The 20,416-nt window shown below is 33.1% G+C and overlaps 1 protein-coding gene across 4 annotated transcripts in view; it reads left to right on the top strand.

Annotated features, from left to right (window-relative positions):
• The window catches only part of LOC126892010 (lysosomal alpha-mannosidase), a 160,193-nt gene that overhangs the window by 33,192 nt on the left and 106,585 nt on the right, over positions 1 to 20,416 (top strand). For all 4 annotated transcript variants that reach the window (XM_050661418.1, XM_050661417.1, XM_050661420.1 and 1 more), the window contains exon 2: positions 8,231 to 8,352. In XM_050661418.1, the coding sequence (XP_050517375.1) occupies positions 8,239 to 8,352 (114 nt within the window). In that variant the 5' untranslated portion in view covers positions 8,231 to 8,238. The remainder of the gene's footprint in view (positions 1 to 8,230; positions 8,353 to 20,416) is intronic.

The following is a 20,416-nucleotide window of genomic DNA, read 5'->3' on the forward strand; positions in this document are numbered from 1 at the left end:
AAGACGGAACCACACAAACCTATGGAAAAACATTATACCCCAAAAAGTGCGTTCAGGTTGAGCTGGATTTTCTACAAAGTTATCGCAACCCACAAAAGTCAGTCATTAACCAGATAGACTCTCAAAGGTCTAAACGGAGACAAGAAAATAAAGAAAGACTACGACCAATACTAGAGTCTCTAGTGTTCTTAGGTCGGCAAAATATTCCTCTAAGAGGCCATCATGATAATGGCCTTCTGCTTCTGGATGAAGATAGTGGACCTAGCAATGAGAAGAATTGTTAATATTTAAAATCACATCAGGATAGGAGATAAATAAGACTCTTAAACAACACCTTTCCACAATATCAACCTGAGCAACACACATTAGTATTACCAGCAAAAATCAATTAATATGTTGTGGTGAATATCAATCATGTGGTGAATCAATTTGTTGTAGTGAAGAAATAATTGAACAAATAATGGATCAGGTTCAAAGTGCAAATTATTACTCTGTCATATTTGACGAAACGACCGACGAATCGCACGTGGAACAGCTTTCTCTAAATTTGAAATACATACACAATAACAAAATTCGTGAAGACTTTGTTAAGTTCATTGACGTTTATGAGAACCTAAAAATAATTAGTTCAAATCAAGAAAGAGGGGAAGAACAAGGCCTGACAGGAGAAGCATTGGGAAAATAATTATTGCTTACTTGTTGAAAGAACTGCACTTGGAACCGAAGAAATGTGTAGGAATCGGTACTGACTTTAATAATACCTAGGGGAGCAGGGGGCTAGTTGTAACAATTTTCATAAAGTCAAATATATCTTGACAGCTATTTTACCAATTATCACTAATTAAACAATAAACGCTAGTTTAAAATTGAACTGAAGAAAAGTTAAGAAGACTGTTATTTTTTAATCAACTAGCATTTTACCAAAAAAAGGGCAGTGTTACAACTTACCCCGCGCTTGGGGCTAGTTGTAACATCTATTGGGGCAGGTTGTAACATTACGAAAATGTGAATTTTTTGGAATATTCGAAGAAAATACCAACGTTGGTCCTGTTGAAAGATGTTGCTCGACTTAATAAGGTGGCTTCTGCTCTTCTTAAATATAAATCTAGATTTCTACGCATACAATTTTGGACCCAATCTGGACCAACTGTATAATTTTGATACCAAGAAGAAGGAAGTTGCTTAGCAATGAGTTTTACAGCATATTGGTAAGGCAGCTTTCGCATTTTCATGGGAATAAGTCCAAAATATACTTCGGTGCACTTCAGAATATACGAAGCCATTTTACTTTCTTCTTCGGCTGTAAAAACTGTCCCTGGTTTAGTACAGCCCACTTGTAGACTCTTGATGTTTTTCTTTTTTTTTTCTATATCGTTATAAAGGTACATGACACGGTCCGTGCTGTTTTACTTGCTTGCTTTATGCTACATTGATTATCTAAAATTTCCGCTGAACCTAACTCGTAGACTTCACTTCCTGGCTTTGAGTTGCCACTTTCTGATTTTCTTTTATGTTGTCTCATTCTGGACTATTACTAGACTAAATAATACGTTTTTATATTGTAGATCATAAATTTAATAAGATTCAGCGCAATTTGTAACGTGTTACAACAAGCCCAACGTTTTGTTACAACATACGCCGTAGGGGAGCGTTCAAGTATTACGTAACGCAGTTTGGGGGGAGGGGGGGTCTTGTAAAACGTTAGGGCGCGTTACATGGGGGGAGGGGGGTTCGAACAGCGCGTTACGTAACATTCGTTTTGAAAAAATTAGTAAATCCTTTATAAAAGGTATATATTTTAAGGTAAATATATACCTTTTATAAAGGATTTACTATTTTTTGTATTACATGGTATACAGCCAACTACAGGAAAACTTTTTCCTTGTGGATTCTTTTTTAACTTAAATGAAAAGAAACTACGGAATTTCATTTATGTTTTAAATAGACCCCTGAATTGTTTTATGTTGCACTCTCACGCTCCGTTCATGTTCCGACAAGAGGACAATACATAATAGTACGTTTTCAAGTGAAAAAATCTTAAAATTTGTAACACAGATGAAGCACAGTAACATTTGTTTCCAATAATTAGATGGACCTGTCTCCACAACAAAAGATTAAAAGATACAGATGTTATTTAAGAGGTTGCAGAAGGGAACTGCATGTTCATAAATCTTGTATGTTTTCTGAAATCGTTTTCTGCAGTAGGTATTCATAAATGTTTTAAATACCCAAATTTTCAAATTATTTAAAAATGTCTTTAAATAAAAAGCATTAAATACAAAACCCACTATATTGATGCTTAGTTTAGAAAATTGATAGATATTTAAAAAAAATAGTACCCTTATTTAAAGTGTGATTTCAAAATTTCAAAAATTTCAAGTGAATTTCAAAATTTCACCTTGCATTATTCATAATAGACCCTACATAATACACATTTTTGAGATGAGGTTGTTAAGCAGCTTCTAAAAACAAAAATATACAGGGTGTTTAATTAAAATTAAAGATAATGGACTATGCTAGACTTGAGTGAATCAACCTGTATATTCAAATTTATGTTTAAATAGTCCATAGTTGAATTTAAAAGTTGACGTATCCTAGCGTTTTTATAATTTTCTAAAATAATGACACATGACAAAAACAATTTTATTCCATAAGTGGTTTCCATACATTATAATTTTAAATGATCACCCTGTATTATTCATAAAGACCATAAATTCAGATTGTTAAGCAGCTTGTAAACATATAAAAATATACAGGGTGTTAAAAAATAAAGCTTATGGACTACGGTAGTCTTGCATAAATCACCCTGTACATTTAAATTTATATAATATTTAATTTATTATTAATATTTAAAATGTAGAACCTACTGGCAATTTAATTTATATGTTTGTCCCTTGTTCATTGTGTAGTTAGTTGTTAATTTAAGTTTGCCACCAAAATGATCTATAATAATTAAATGACATTCGAGGATACCTTCTTTTTATTGACGAAATGCCCCTGAGGATGCTCTTCTGAGCGAAAGTATACTTGGGCAAGATTTAATTAAATTCAGTGCTCGATATCTGCCTTTTGACTTTAAAATTCATTTAAATTTATGTTTAAAAAGCACACATTTTTATATATTAAAATCTACGGGTCTCAGCGTTTTTTAAAATTGATTAAAACATGGACAGAAATAATTTTATTCCATAAGTGCCTTCTTACATATACAGAGTGTTTCAGAAAAAGGTAACACGATCTCTAAGATAGGTGAAAAACTGAAAAATAATTGGGGTTTGCTTAGTATAAAATTTTTGTAACGGCATGCGTTTTCACGATATAGGGCGTTGAAGAACAAAAATTTTACACATTTTTTTCACTATTTTTCCGAAACTACTCGCAACATCGTATATTATTTGTTATACAAAAATTTTTACTAAGCAAAATAAAATATTGAAATAATAAATATGTTATTTTATTTTAAGTTTTTATTAAAGAAGATCAAATAGAAGAATGTGTGAGAAGAACAATAAAGGATGAAGCCAAAAATGTATGTAAGGATGGGGCCAAGCAGGGAAAATGTAAATGTAAATGTAAAATTAGTAATAAAAGATTATTATTCCAAGTTTTGGACATATTTCATGTCATGGGACATGAAATTACGATTGGCAGGGATAACCAGACACATGAACTAAAAAGAAGAATCGTTCTTGGGTGGGCAGCATTTGGAAAACTGAGAGAAACTTTTAAGAGTGAGTTGCTCATATGCCTAAAGAGAAAGGTATTTGATCAGTGCGTCCTCCCAGTCTTGACGTACGGATCAGAAACACTTACCTTACCTAAAGCCTCGGCTACCAAACTAAGAGTAACGCAGAGAAGAATGGAGCGGTCAATGTTAGGAATAACTCTGCGAGACAAAATCAGAAACGAAGAAATCAGGAGAAGACAAAGGTGACTGACGTCATCAAAAGGATAGCTAACTTGAAGTGGAGATGGGCAGGACACATAGCGATAATGACACATGGGCGATGGACAAAAAGGTTATTGGAATGGAGGCCAAGAGAAGACAAGAGAAGCGCCGGTTGACCGCCTACAAGATGGACAGACGACGTAAGAAAGCTAAATAAAAGCTGGATGAGAGCGGCGCAGGATAGACGTGGTTGGAAATGAGGGGAGGAGGCCTATGTTCAGCAGTGGACTTTCGAGGCTGAATGATGATTGTAAGTTTTTATTATTACCTCAAATGCGATTAAAATAATAATTCCGGTACTTTTCGCAACCTAGTTTTCCATTTAGGTTCAAATGGTGACTTGGGTGCTACGTAACGTTTAGGTAGGGGGAGGGGGGGTTCATAAAAACGTTACGGTGCGTTACCTGGGGGGGAGGGGGGTCAAAAATCTTCAAAAATTGCGTTACGTAATACTTGAACGCTCCCTAGCACACTTTTGTATATTTATTAAAAAACTGTAGAAATATCTTGCTAATCGTAAAATCGTTAAGTAACATCAAAGTACTAAATAGTACTAAAAGTATAACTAAATTTAGAAAAGAAATGAACACCGAAAGATTCATTTCCGTTTAAAACAATAGCGATAACCAAAATTTTATGAGAGTCAAATTTTAAATTGCCTCATCCAAATGAAGCACGTGCACAAAACTACTATTTGCAACTATTGGAGGATGGCTGGCTAGACGTTGTCATTTGCAGGGCGATAAGAGAATAAGATTGAGTCAGCTAAATTAGTTAAAAACGGTCAAATAATCTATGAAAAAGTCGTGTTACTACTTACCCCTGTTACAACAAGCCCCTTGTTCCCCTACTTTAATAACGATAAGTTTTGAATGTCTTCATGGCACTCAAAAGTGTGTGAAAAGTACCTTAAAACTGACTATTGTAACTCTAATTTTTTAAAATTACTCCCCTGACCTTCCGGTACACCTCCCCAAAAAATGTTTATGGCCCCTCCTGAAAATCGGCCCTGGATCCGCCCTTGTTTGGACATCCCTCTAAAAGTATTCCTCTGTATATTATGGCAATCTAATATGATGAAAAACTATAAGACTCGTTATAAATAGGACTCGTTAACTGAAAGGAATTCATCGCGCCAATTAGAAGCTAAAAGTCAACAGAGCGATAGTTCAAAAAAAGTAAAAAGTTTGTGATGTCTGCAAAACGAAATATTGAAAAAATCATTTCAAAACATTTTTTTAATAGCAACTTAAGAGGATCGGTACGTATTTTCGGCTGCAATGCTATTCAAATGAGGATTCATTTTTTCGAATCCTGAGAAAGTATTTTTGAAAAATTTAAACGCAGAATGAAAGATTACGTTATTAGCGAGGGCCGAAAGTGCCTGAGAACTTCTATAATGTTTATTTTAATAAGTTACAGGGGTGAAAAACTAAGAGAAAATTTAATGTGATTTTTAATTTCAAATATCTCATTCAAAATAAACTTTTTATTTATTTTAAGGGACTTTCGGCCCCCGGTAATAATTTAGTCTTTCATTTTGCGTTTAACTTTTTCAAAAATATTTATTGGTTTTTTCAGTATTAAAAAAAATGAACACAATGTCAGTGGTAATATTTTCCAAATCTATCTTTGTCATACAAAGCACTCAGTCGAATAGAATATTGTCAGGATAATGTCAGTCAGACACTGACAATCAGTGACAATTTTAAATATTTAACATGAATCGGGAATATTTTGAGTTGTTTATTAAATAATATTGATATATAGTGTAATTGATAAATAATTGATTTAAGACGTGAACTTTATAGAAAGTTATTTATTGTGTATTATTTATGGAAGATAGAAGCAGAGAATACATCAAGATATATTCTGTGATCCAAGTATTTTGTTGTTAAAGATGTTTAAAATTGTAAGCGTTCCATAGTAACAATATATTATTAAAAAATCACTTTAACACTTTTCCTCTTTTCTCGATTAAGTATGAATTAGTTTTTCTTGTAGGTACATAATATAACTATTACAATCACTGAATATATTGTTAATGAAAAAATTATCATATTTATTAACTGAATTAATAATTTGCAATTATACAAAAAATAACAGTTATCCAAGAATATTCAAAAGCCATCTCTTTAAGTTAGTTATGATATTTTCAAGTAGAATGACATTCTAATAGTAATATTTACATATCCATACCAGTGTGAATTTTACTACACGTAATTTGCCATGCAAAGACAGAAAAGGTAGGGATATCCGTAAAATATTTGCGAATTATATACCCATGGCCTTAATGTTTGTCTATTTACTGTCAATAAATTATATACAATTATTATCCATAATAATTGAATTGAAATATATAACCTCCAAAATATAATCGTATCATTATCATGATCATTTATAGAGTTTTGAATGTTTATATGTTTACTTCATACATAATTTGCGTCCTTTAATACACCTTGATTTGGTGTGCCCATCATCCTTAGTAATTATTGATTGTAATAATCGCTATGTTACCCGGTCTTGACCAATTGATTTTCTTTGTTTTCTTGTTTTCTTTTATTTAACAGAAATATATACTGTGAGGGGCAAAATTATGGAACAAACTGTTTTTTAATTGCATGTCTCGAAACCGGTCGAGTTTTACTTTTAAATTGCGATTATTTGTCATATATTATATCAAATTAGTGACGTTATCCATCTGGCGTGATGACGAAATCGATATTTTTTAAATAGGAAAATAGGGGTCGTGTGCTAGGTCATCTGAAAATCATTCAATTTTCTATTTAGTACTTTTTATAATTAGGTGCCAAAATAATCATTTTTGGATTACAATAATTGACACAGCAAGAAGCATGTAGGTATGTAATTTGTTTAACTCAAAATTCATTGTATCTCTGTCAGAAAATAGAAAAACAGGTTTATTTTACAAATAAACATTGCTTTTCGCTTAAGGGGATGGGTACATAGTTTCGGCTCTAATGCTATTTAAACGGGATTCCTTTTTTTCAAATTCTGAGAAAACTGATAGGTATTTTTGAAAAATTTAAACGCAGAATGAAAGATTGCGTTCTTACCGAGGGCCTTAAGTCTCTGAAAACTTCTGTAATATTTATTTTAATAAGTTACAGGGGTGAAAAATAAGAGAAAATATAGTGTGATTTTTAATTTCAAATATCTCGTTCAAAAGAAACTTTTTATTTATTCTGAGGGACTTTCGACCCTCGATATTAATTTAGTCTTTCATTCTGCGTTTAATTTTTTTTTAATATTTATTAGTTTTTTCAGGATTTGAAAAAAATGGACACCATGTCCGTGGTGATATTTTCCAAATCGAACATTCGCTATCTTTGTCATAAAACGAACTGAGTCAAATAGAATATATGACAAGACAGTGACAATTTTAAATATTTGACATGGCATCGGGAATATTTTGAGTTGTTGATTAAATAATATTGATAGTGTAATAGATAAATAATTGATTTAAGACGTGAACTTAATAAAAAGTTAATTGTTTGTTATTTATGGATGATCCAAGCAGATAATTGACCAGGATATATTCTGTGATCCAACTATTTTGTTGTTAAAGATGTTCAAAATTGTAAGCGTAACAATATATTATTAAAAAATCACTTTAACACTTTTCCTCTTTATATAAAATATTACAATCACTGAATACATAATTAGTAAAAAATTATCAAATTTGTTAACTGAATTAATAATTTGCAATTATACAAGTAACAGTTATCCAAGAACATTCAAAAGCCATCTCTTTAAAGTTAATGATGACATTGTCAAGTATATATTAGTAATGTTTACATATCCATACCAGAGAGAATTTTACTACACGTAATTTGCCGTGTAAAGACAGAAAAAGTAGGGATAGCCGTAAAATATTTGCGAATTATGCACCGATGGCCTTAAATTAAATGTTCAAACTGCGACATCTAATTCTATTTTTAAATCATGTCAATTTTTCGATCGATCCGTGATTCAGATCATCCTCATTTATTTCTTAAAATGTATTGAATTAAATGAGAATTAATTTAGTCCCTTATTCTTTTTATTATCAAAACACTTGAAGAAGTTTGAAAAGTATGAGGCAAGTAAAAGTAGTTATTGGATCCTCCCCCAATATCTGCAGATCTTACACCACTTGATTTTTTCCTATGCGGTAACCTAAAATCAACGTTTAATAACATTGTCGTTCTCGGTTCAATTACTGCTAAGAGGCTCAAAGCAATATATATAATTTTGTTAACTTTTTTTTATTTTTTTCAGATGCTGTTATGATGAAGAAGGAGCTAGTGATCCTTTTGACATTTTTAACAACATATGTCACATCTCATCCTCCTGCACCTTCTACAAAACCTGCGCCTGCAGTTAGTAATTGCGGATATGATGTAAGTAAAATAGGAGAATAAAAAGTTCGTTTTTACAGAGTGAGTTTTAACTATGAAATACATCAATTTATCGGTGAAATGGCTTGCACAATTTATATAAAGTATTTCTTTGGGTGGGAGTGTTTTGTAATACGGCCGATATTATGATAGTTTAATGAATTTTGACTTAGTTTTTATTTTAATTTATTTATACTTATTTTTAATTTATTTAGACTATTTACAACTAAAACATAATTTCTATAATACGTTCAATAATAATACGTGAAACATGTTCCATATTTTGTGTTTCTTCACAGTCACAATTCACAACATTTTGATCTATTTTCTCCCATTTTATCAAGCTTGATTTTACTGGAGCGACCCCCATTCTACTTCGACTTCTATAAAACACTATATACAAATAAACTTGACTTAAACCCGACAAAACATACAGAACAAAAAATTATGAATCATGGCTCAGAGGATATTCCCGAGATCACAACGGCTGAAATCTATCATGCTTTAAAGAAAATGAAAACTAACAAAGCACCAGGAGAGGATGGAGTAGTGGCAGACTCGCTAAAAATCGGAGGCTTTGCTCTCATCAGGGCACTCAAACACCTTTTCAATATATGCTTAGAAAACCAAGCCATACCAGCTGAATGGAATAATTCTATAACGCTTCTCATACATAAGAAAGGAGATGAAACAGACTTCGAAAACTATAGGCCAATTAGTCTTCTAAACCACCTGTATAAATTGTTTGCTCGAATAATCACTGCCAGAATTGAGAACAAGCTAGAAACATGCCAACCGAGAGAACAGGCAGGTTTCCGCCCTGGGTATGGTACAAATGACCATCTAACCTGTCTAAAGGTCCTAATCGAAAAAACTGTGAAGTACAACCGGCCGCTAGTTCTAGTATTTGTTGACTACAAAAAATCGAAATGGTAGCATGGCTATCGAAATGGTAGCCATCTTAAGAGCTTTGAGAGATTGTAGAATCGACTACCGATATTCCAACATTATTCAACATATATATGCAAATGCCACAACATCAATAAACCTCTATACCCAAACTCAAAAAATAAAACTAAAAAGGGGAGTTCGACAAGGAGACAACATATCACCAAAAATATTCAATGCAGTAATGCAGCATGCATTACAGATATTAGAATGGGAAAACAGAGGTTTGAATGTCGATGGCGAAAGGCTGAACCACCTACGATTTGCAGATGACATAGTTTTAATAACCGACGACTTAAGGGAAGCCCACGAAATGCTGCAAAAACTACAACGAGTTTCTCAAAAAGTAGGGTTGGAAATAAACTTTAAGAAAACTAAAATGATGACCAATTTAGTACCTAGCGGACCACTGACACTAGAAAACTGCCATATCGAAACAGTTCACAAATACATCTATCTGGGCCACGAAATACAAATAAGTAGAGACAACCAAACATGCGAACTATCTAGAAGAATAGCTTTAGGATGGGCAGCGTACGGCAAACTAAGAGACGTGTTCAAGGAAAACATCCCAATAAAGCTAAAAAGAAAAGCATTTAACCAGTGCGTACTTCCAGTGCTTACTTATGGAGCTGAAACACTGACATTGACTAAAACATCAATAAGAAAATTACAAGTAGCGCAACGAAAAATGAAAAGATCCATGCTTGGCCTAACTTAGAGAGATAGAATACGAAATGATGAGTTACGGCGAAGAACTGGAGTGGAAGACATCATAAAGCGCATTACGAAGTTGAAGTGGAAATGGTCAGGACACGTCGCAAGACAGAGAGACAACAGATGGACAACGAAGATCTTAGAGTGGCGACCAAGGGCGGACAAACGAAGTCGTGAAAGACCACCTACCAGATGGACCGACGATATTAAGAGAATAGCGACAAACTGTGGAGACATCTTGAGGAGGCCTATGTCCGACAGTGGACAAATTTGGCTGTGTAATGATGATGATGACCCCCGTTCTTATCCTATTAATAGTTTTCCACATTTTAAAGTCTAGAGACTGGCCGGTCCGTTGAATCTAAAGAAGAGAAAAATAATCGGGCGGTTCATCCTGCACTGTTCCAAGGAAGCTTTCCTGGATTTTAGTCGCTTTCGTGGTGTTCGAGCTTTGTATAGGATATGCCTCTCGTCCGCGATCGGTTTAATTTTCTCTATGTGATCTGCAATGTCTCTGAGTGTTGAGGGTTCTGCAAAACCCGCTGATTTATATAGATTTCAAAATGGCGTTGGTTTCATTCACCACGTTATTATACTGTATGTCTCACTTAGGGCAGTATCAACTTGTTTGGTGTGGGAAGATCTGCCGCAAACGGGGCGCATCTAAATATTCCGTATATGTATTTGGAACCTAGGAGTTTTCTATTGGTTCGTTGCAGCACGCGGTCATAATTTAACCAATAGGCGACGAGGTTCCAAACGCATATACGGAATGTTATTCGGTGCCAAATTCATATACGGAATGTTAAATATTCGTACACCGAAAAAGATAAGTTTTTGTTAGAGTCTCTTAAAAGGAGATTGATTTTAAAATACGTGTTACTGTTAAATGAAACAAAAATAAAACAATTATAGTATTTGGAATGTTATTTGGTGCGAAATTCATATACGGTATGTGTAATATTCGTAGAACAAAAAGACGATTTTTATTAAAGCCAGTTAAAATGAGACTGGATTTTAATAGTATATTATGCAACGAGCATTTAATGATGGTCATTATGAAGCGAGTATAAGGGATACGAAACAAGCCGCCTAGCGGCGAGTTTCGTATAGAGTACGAGCTTCATAATGATAATTAAATGCAAGTTGTATACACGATTTTTTCTATAATGGTTCAAACAAAATATATCCAAATTTATTAATTGAAAACTGTCAATATATTTGACTCGCCATTGGTTACTGCGCGTGTGCCACCTTTATCGCAAATGTCATATCGCGATTCTATTGGTTAAAAATCTGTATCTTATTGAAAATCTGTATCATAATGAAGTTCATTATGATACAGGTAGTGGTACCATAATTGATATATTATAGTATGAGAATAGAAAAATTATTGTTAATGTATTATTAAAGATCCATAAGGATAAAGGTTTTCCTGTAGTTGGCTGTATACCATATAATACAAAAAAACGAATAAATTCCTTTATAAAAGGTCTATATTTAAAATACCTAAAAAGGCCTACATCACAGAACTAGTTTTCGATTGGTTGACCAATCATCATAAGTGCTTTCCTAAAATGAATATAACCTTATAAAATGGTGCAAAGGTTTTAAAATTTTGACTACGGTTAAAAAAAGTTATACGTTATACTCACGTGATCTTACATGCTAACCACCAAAATATTTGTAATTATGTAATATATGTAAATAAAATTTGTAATATTATATTTTGGTGGTTAGCATGGTAAGGTCACGTGAGTATAACGTACAACTTTTTTAAACATAGTCAAAATTTTAAAACCTTTGCATCATTTTATCAGGTTATATACATTTTAGGAAAGCACTGATGATGATTGGTCAACCAATCGAAAACCAGTTCTGTGATGTAGCCCTTTTTAGGGATTTTAAATATAGACTTTTTATAAAGGACTTTATTCGTTTTTTGTATTATATGGTATACAGCCAACTACAGGAAAATCTTTTTCCTTGTGGATCTTTAATAATACATTAACAATAATTTTTCTATTCTCATACTATAGTATATCAATTATGATGTCACTACCTGTATCATAACGAACTTCATTATGATACAGGTTTTCATTAGGATACAGATTTTTAACCAATAGAATCGCGATATGACATTCGCGATAAAGGTGGCACACGAGCAGTAACCAATGGCGAATCAAATACATACTCTTTGACAGTTCTCAATATGTAAAGAAACTGTCCGACTGACAAACTACTTAATTTCTTTGTGTTACAAAATTAATAATTTTGAATATATTTTTTGTGAATGATCATAGAAAAAATAGTGTATACAACTTGCATTTAATTATCATTATGAAGCTCGTACTCTATACAAAACTCGCCGCTAGGCGGCTCGTTTCGTATCCCTTATACTCGCTTCATAATGACCATCATTAAATGCTCGTTGCATAATATACTATTAAAAACCAGTCTCATTTTAATAAAAAAAATCGGCTTTAATAAAAATCGTCTTTTTGTTCTACGAACATTTATCACACCGTATATGAATTTTGCACCAAATAACATTCCAAATACTATAATTGTTGTAATAACTATTTAAAAATTAATCTCCTTTTAACAGACTCTAATAAAAACTTATCTTTTTCGGTGTACGAATATTTAACATTCCGTATATATGAATTTGGCACCGAATAACATTCCGTATATGCGTTTGGAACCTCGCCGCCTATTGGTTAAAATATGACCGCGTGCTGCAACGAACCAATAGAAACAGTGGCTGTGTCGTTGTTCTTAAGACGCTAGGACATGCACCTCTCGTTAGCTTTCTAAGTATGCTGTTCCTAGTTGTTACTTTCTCTCTCGTTTTATGCAATGTTATCTGTAGGTGACGGACCGGACCTATAATAATAATAATAATAATATCGTATGGCATTTTTGCCGGGAAGATCCTTTCGGATTGTTCCGGTGCCAATTACATATTTAACCCCGTTTCAAGTAACTAGTGTCGATGTACACGCTAGCCCAGGGGGACCGACGGCTTAACGTACTGTCCGAGGCACGGTAAAAGGGCTCGTATCGTTTTTAGAAATGAAAATGGATTGTCGTTGCCGGTGCTCGAACCCGCTCGCTCTGGCTTATGAGGACAGTATCATACCGCTGAGCTACGCCCGTTCACATCGGACCTATCCAAGGTTGGTATATATAGGTTGGTCTATGTGTTCTAATATATTAACATTCCACGCAATTTTGAGTTTTCGCTTGGCTTTTAGAGTGTAGAAGGATTGTGTTTCAGGAAATTCTGCAGATAGTACGCACTCATTGTTTTTAAGGCAGTTTCGAGTTTCTCCTCCACTTATTCAAAACTATTTCCTTGAGCACACATTGCGAAATCGTCAGCATAGAGGAAGTGTTTGTTTTCAGTCGGCGTAGGTTGGTGGTTTGTATATACATTGAATATCATTGGTGCTAAAACACTTCCCTGTGGAAGGCCCTTCTTTTAAACTCTCCACCTACTTACTTTGCCCTCCAGCATAACGAAAAAACCTTTTGTTTTGCAGTAAGGAATATACGACCTTACCCAGATGGTGGTCATTGAGAGTGTCGTATAATTTTCGGGGCAATGTTTTGTGCCTCGTAGTGTCATAGGCTGCTGTCAACTCTACAAAAGCAGTCCCTGTTATCAGTTTTTCTTCAAAGCCCTTTTCAATGTGTTCTGTTCGTGCGAGAACATGACCGCTACAAGATTTGCAGGGTCTGAATCCTTCTTGTTGTGAGATGAGGTTCTTGTCGACATTTTTTTCGATTCTGGCAGGAATGAGTCTCTCGTATATAGTCGAGGAAATGAAGCTGAAAAAATGGCAAAACCTCGCAATTTTTTCGTCCAGCATCGATTTGTACAAAAATTTGGGATTAGGCTCATTTCACCCTCTAGTTCATTTTCTATATTGAGCCGTTTTACGCTTTTGGTTTTGTAAGGGTAAAAACTACCCCTAGTTGTAAAAAATTATAAAATAACATTCTAAACTTTAATTTTGTCAACATTTGGTTCTTATTAGTTACATAATGAATGTTTTATGCTTTAAGATATACTATCATAATATTTCAACCCTTAAAACCACCCTTGTTGGAGCTATATATAAAAAATTTACTGATCCTAAAAGAATAATTTCGGCTTGCATCGATTTACATAAAAATTTGGGATTAGGATCATCTCATCCTGTACTTCATATTCTATATCATGCTTAAGGGCGTTGATTATTTTTAGGGGTGTAAACTACCCCTTATTGTCAAAAATTATATAAAAACATTGTAAACTATAATATGGGTAAAGTTTGGTTTTGATTTGTTAAATAATGATTGTTTTATACTTTAGGATATAATATCATAATATTTCAACCCTCAAAAACCACCCTTAATAACATTACTGTTTTTATAAGTAGATATTTTCATAAGTCTATACAGAAAAATAAGTAGAATTAAAGAATTACAAAAACATTTATTTACTCAAAAATACGAATTTACAAATATGTACAAATACAAATACAAATAGTTTTTTAGTCATCTTCCAGTATACGAACCGGTTCTGTAGTATTATACATACATTGAAAATTATCCATAAGCAGACTATCCGAATTTTTCGAAAAAATAATTCGTTTTATAAACATAGCTCCTTTATTTTTGGCGGTAAAAAGATTTTTCAAAAATGACTTTGTAGGATTTTTGAAGAGTTATAAGACTGTGTAAACTAAATGCCGTAAGATCCCTCAGTTTTTAATTAGGGTGGGTTTAAAAGGCTCGAATAAGGGGGTGTTTGCTCGTAAATATAGGTTTTAAACAGCTATATCTCGCTAACTGTTTACTGTAATGAAAATCTATGCACAAGAGAATTTTAGTTATTAAATAAGCTACAATTTGGTAATCTATCATTTTTTTCGTATCACCAGTATTGTCGGAGATATTTTGAAGTAAAAGGTAAAAAATGTGAAATTCCAAAAAATTAATTTTTCTTTAAACTCCAATTTTTCGAAAATTAAGCCTTTTAGATAGGTCAATCTTCTTGGGTGTATTGATAATACAAATATAAAAGGAATTACAGAAAGGTAAAGACCAATTTTTAATCAGGAGGGTAGTTAGGGGGTTGTTTTCACTGATTTTTTCATAGAGGAAAGCAGGTACCGACCTTTTTTGATCATAAGTCGCTTACTTTTCGGACTAGAAACTTTTTATTATTTTTTTTGAAAGGCCTAACTGTATTCTTGAAAAAAGATTATTTAAGTTTTTTTTTCGAAAAATGCAAAGTTTTTCCGTTATTTTACTTTGAATATTTCAAATTATGCATTTGATGAAAAAAGCTAACTTTTAACATGCCGTATCTCGGTTCGTATTGGTCTTAGCCATATTACAGAAAAATAATTTGATTTGCGTTACTTAAAGATACAATTTTAATATCTAGAGTTTTTTTGATTAAATGCATATTTTTCGAGGTATTCTCAAAAAAACCCTCTAAAAAGTCGATTTTTTCATAGAAAAACTGTTACTTTCAAGCGCGAATAACTCGAAAAGTTTATTAGTTTTACGAAGAAAATGTAAAAAACATTTTTTCTTACAATCACTTTTTACATTGATTTACATAGTTAAAATATAATAAAAAATTCCCGCCCCCGAGATGGGGTGGCAACCACCCCCAAGGTTTTAGCGTACAGCGGCATGATATAGAAAATGATCCTTGGACTATTCCCTACCTTCTGTGAAAATTTCAAGTAAATCCATGCTGGACGAAAAAATTGCGATCCAAAATGCTTCATTTCCTCGACTAATAGTTTGACACAACAGCGAAATAGATCTGTAGCTACTGGGGTATTTTGGGTCCTTTCCTGGTTTTAACAAGGCTATTACTTTGGATTTTTTCCATGATTTTGGAATTTTGCAGACTTTGCAGCACGTCTTAAAGAGTTACAAGATCCAGTTTTTTGCTCCTTGTCCTAGATGCTTTACTTGTTCGTTGCAAATGTCATGTCTGATGACAGTTTTGTAATTTCCGCCTTTCATTTCTATCCAGATATTTTTTTGCCTCCATTGTGTTTCATTCAGGCAACCTACGGCTCTGTTTGCTCTATTGACTGGATCTTCCACTTCTGTTTCGAGCTTCCTGTAGATAGTGTGATGATAGATTATAGATTATGCCTAGATCTTTAAACTTTGCCACTTGTTATATTATCCTTCCAACTCTAAATTACATCTTAGTGCATTTGCTGTTATAACCATGCATTTTGTTAGTCCAGTCGGGTTAGACGAATAACAGGCCTAACCTTGCATTAGGAGCTGCCCCAAATTTTATTTTTCTAGTTTTTAGGGGGGGGTCAATAGTGGTGTAAATTTAAAATCTCGACTGAATTCCGCCGTTGCGTTAGCCGCCATCTTTATTTTAAACGAGAACTGTTTTTGCTCAATATCTCCGCCATTTTCAACTTTTGGACAAAAAGTATAACAACCAAAATTGTTGAAAATGTGATTTTCTATCATTTCTATTATTACAATTTTTTCGTGCCGTCGATATTTTCCGAGTTATGGCGGAAAATAGTGACAGTTAGAGCATAATTATTATTGAATCTCGTTTATTATTAGTTTTACGACAAAAACGTTTCTATGCAAAAATAGAGAGAACTAAATTATATACAATTTTAATCTCTTTCATTTTTTTGCTAAAGTTAATATTTAAGGTAGTACGTATGCGATAATGGCGCGAGCGTAAGATCTGATTGATTTTGTAGCAATTGTTTTTGTTTAATATCTACGCCATTTTTAACTAAAATTGTTCCAAATATGATTTCCTACAATTTCTTTTTAACAATTTTTTTCATGCAGTCGATATTTTCCGAGTTAAGTGGGAAAATACTAAAAAGTGGTGGGGGGAGCATAATTACTGAATTGAATCTTGTTTCCGAGCTGCCCCAAATTTTATAATTTTATCCTTTAGGGGAGATCAATAGTAATGTAAATTTAAAATCTCGACTGAATTCCGCGGTTGCCTTAGCCGCCATATTGATTTTAAAGGAGAACCGTTGTTGTTTAATATCTCCGCCATTTTTAGCTTTTCGACAAAAACGATAGGATGTAAAATTGTTGGAAACGCAATTTCCTACAATTTTTTTCTAACAATTTTTTTATGCGAAAGGGGAAAATAGTGGAAGCGGAGGGGAAGCATAATTATTGGATTTTCTCATTTATTATTAACTCTACGACATAATTGTACATAAACAAAAATAAAGAGAATTATATTTTATACAATTTTTGAAACTTCCAATAAAACACCAACAAAACTAAGTACGTAAAAGACATAAAAAATAGCTTATATGCATTAAGTTCACTTAATTTTATTAACTAGCGGGTTTTATTGGTTGAATTTGTCTGTCGATAATTAAGTTTCATGTCAGCTAACATATTTTAATATTTTTAGGCCCCCCTCGTAGGCCCGCCACTGGTTCTCTCAAAAAATTGTAGTAAATCGTAATTGCAACAATGTCAGTCCTTACACTTTTTGTCAAAAAGTTGAAAATGGCGGAGATATTGAACAAAAACAATTGCTATAAAATCAATCAGGTCTTACGCTCGCGCCTTTACCCCATACGTACTACCTTAAATATTTTATCAAAAAAATGAAAGAGATTAAAATTGTACAAAATTTAATTATCTTCATTTTTGTATAGGCTCAAATTTGTTGTAAAACTAACAATAAACGAGATAATTCAATAAATCAATAATTATGCTCTAACTGTCACTATTTTCCCCATAATTCGGAAAATAACGACCGCACGAAAAAAATTATAATAAAGGAAATTATATAAAATCGCATTTTCAACCATTTTAGTTTTTACACTTTTTGTCAAAAAGTTGAAAATGGCGGAGATATTGAGCAAAAACGGTTCTCGTTTAAAATCAAGATGGCGGCTAACGCAACGGTCAAATTTAGTCGAGATTTTAAATTTATACTACTATTGACCCTCACTTAAGATTATAAAAATAAAATTTGGGGCAGCTCGTAATTCAAGGTCAAATGCTATCCCGACTGGGCTATGCCTTTTTTGGGCAAATTAACATGTTAAATTTTCTGGCGGTTATGTTAAATTGGTGCAACATACATTGTAAATCATCTTCATTTTGAGAGATTAGTATTGCATCATCTGCTTAGCAGATTATTTTAAATAAGTTTTGTTTCTCCCATTTGGTGTCCTTTTTTAGGTCTTACTTTTTTATTAGTTCATCCATGATCAGGTTGAACAATAGAGGACTCAGGGATATTTCCTGAATACTCTTCCCGGACATAAATATGCCGTTTTTTTGTATTCTCGTGATGTTTCTTGCACTTGCCTCATTATACATATAATCCGGTCAACTTAGACATCAAAATGCTTGGCAAATAACAAAAATTGCCGGAGAGCCAAATTTTGGTGGAGAGCTAGGGTATACCATAACAAATAAAGTTTAAAAAGTCCCCATCGATCCCATGTGTGCGTCAAAAGTTATTCGGGGTCAAAGGTCAAAATTTGAGATTTTTTGGATTTTCTTCGAAAACGGTAAGTTTTATCAAAAAAAAAATCTCAAACGAAAGTTGTAGATCTTAACATTCTCTACAAAAATTGTCCTTACAATTTTTTTCCTAAGAGTTACCATTCCTGAGATATCGCGATTTTAAAAGTTACTTTATACATTATATGCACATATAAGCCACGTATATACATATGTGGCCCTTAAGACAAGTATAAATGCCTATTTGTGTCTCTTTTATATAGTATATTATACTATTCTGAAAATATTTCTTCAAAAGGTAATCAGTCCCAAACTGAATTTCCTCTATCCACGTGGCCTTGAAAAACATTTGGCTATACCATTGTTTAAAAAAGAACAGATTGTCTATTATAGGCAATGGCTACAGTATTGTCCGTAGGTCTGGTTCATAATATTATCTGTTTCTTTTAGTGCTAAAGGTTCAGTTCAAGTGAATATAAGTACTTATTACAAGCGTCTACCATTTAGTACCGTTACCGTTATTTGTACAATTTTATAGTTTTAAAAATGTCTCAGTTTGGCTTTATTTGCAATAAACTTTTACATATTGAATATTGAAGTGAAACAAGCTAAAAAGGACGCAGATGTCCTTATAATTGAGACAGCAATTGAAAAATTTAAGGCAACAAACACAACAATTGTAATTGGTGAAGATGTTGATTTGTTGGTACTGATTACTGCAAGGACTCCAGTAGATAAAGTTATTTATTTTCTGAAACCTGGAAGGGCTCAACAGCGAACAGAGATATATTCTTCGAATAGTTTATCGGCTTATCCCAAATGCCAAAAGTACATTTTATTTTTACATGCGATAACCGGCTGCGACACTACGTCCGCAATGTACAGAAGGGGCAAAACGTCAGTACTTAAATTATTCGAAAAAAAAAAGATTTGACTGACTGCTGTAAAGTTTTTACAGAACTTGATTCTACACCGCAAACAATAATTACGGAAGGAATTCGCTTTCTTCTTGCGATTTATGGAGCTCCAAAAAAATTATTTGTCTTGATAAATACCGATACTTAAATTTTGTAAAAAAATAAGCGAAACAAGAAAAAAGTACAACTATCATGTCTTCCTCCAACATCAGCATCTGCTTTTCAACATTTGTATCGAGTATATTATCAAGTTAAAACATGGCTAGGCAATGAACTGAATCCAGAAGACTGGGGTTGGAAATTAATAGATAATACTCTGGAACCGATTAAAACCTTACTCCCACCTGCTCCAGAAAAACTCCTTAACACTATTTTTTGCAATTGCAAAAAAGGTTGTAGTGCCAAATGTGGATGTAAAAAAGTCGGGTTGCTGTGTTCTCTAGTGTGTACCAACTGCCAAGGTCAGTCTTGCTCAAATGTCCAGTTTAGTACAGAGGAAGACTCCTGTGATTTTAATGAAGAGACCAATGACTCAGTCACATTTGAACAATTTTTGAACATCCAGCAAGAGGAAGAGGAAGAAGATGAAATCGAAGAAGACTTGACTGTTGAAGTAGACTTTCAAGAATATGAATCTGATTAAAATATCTAAAGAAATCAAAACAATAGTTAACCTAATAATCAATAGCAATATCGATAATCAATATCAATAATAAGGTAATATCTAGAACTTGACCGGTATTGTTTCCTTAAATTATCCTAAAATTGTCAAAACAGTTAGGGCCGGTATTTCAATAGCTACTTAAGCTTTTGCTTAGCTAAGCCTGTGTCAAAAGTTAAGGAGAAGCTTAAGCCGGGTGCCGTATTTCCATCATTTCCTTAACTAAACTGATGCTCAACTGTAAAGTCAATTGGTTTAGTACCTCTGAATACGTCAAAATGCCAAAACTAACTGTTCTGAGGTAAAAACC

This window comes from Diabrotica virgifera, chromosome 9, assembly GCF_917563875.1.
Source record: "Diabrotica virgifera virgifera chromosome 9, PGI_DIABVI_V3a".
NCBI classification, from domain to species: domain Eukaryota; kingdom Metazoa; phylum Arthropoda; class Insecta; order Coleoptera; family Chrysomelidae; genus Diabrotica; species Diabrotica virgifera.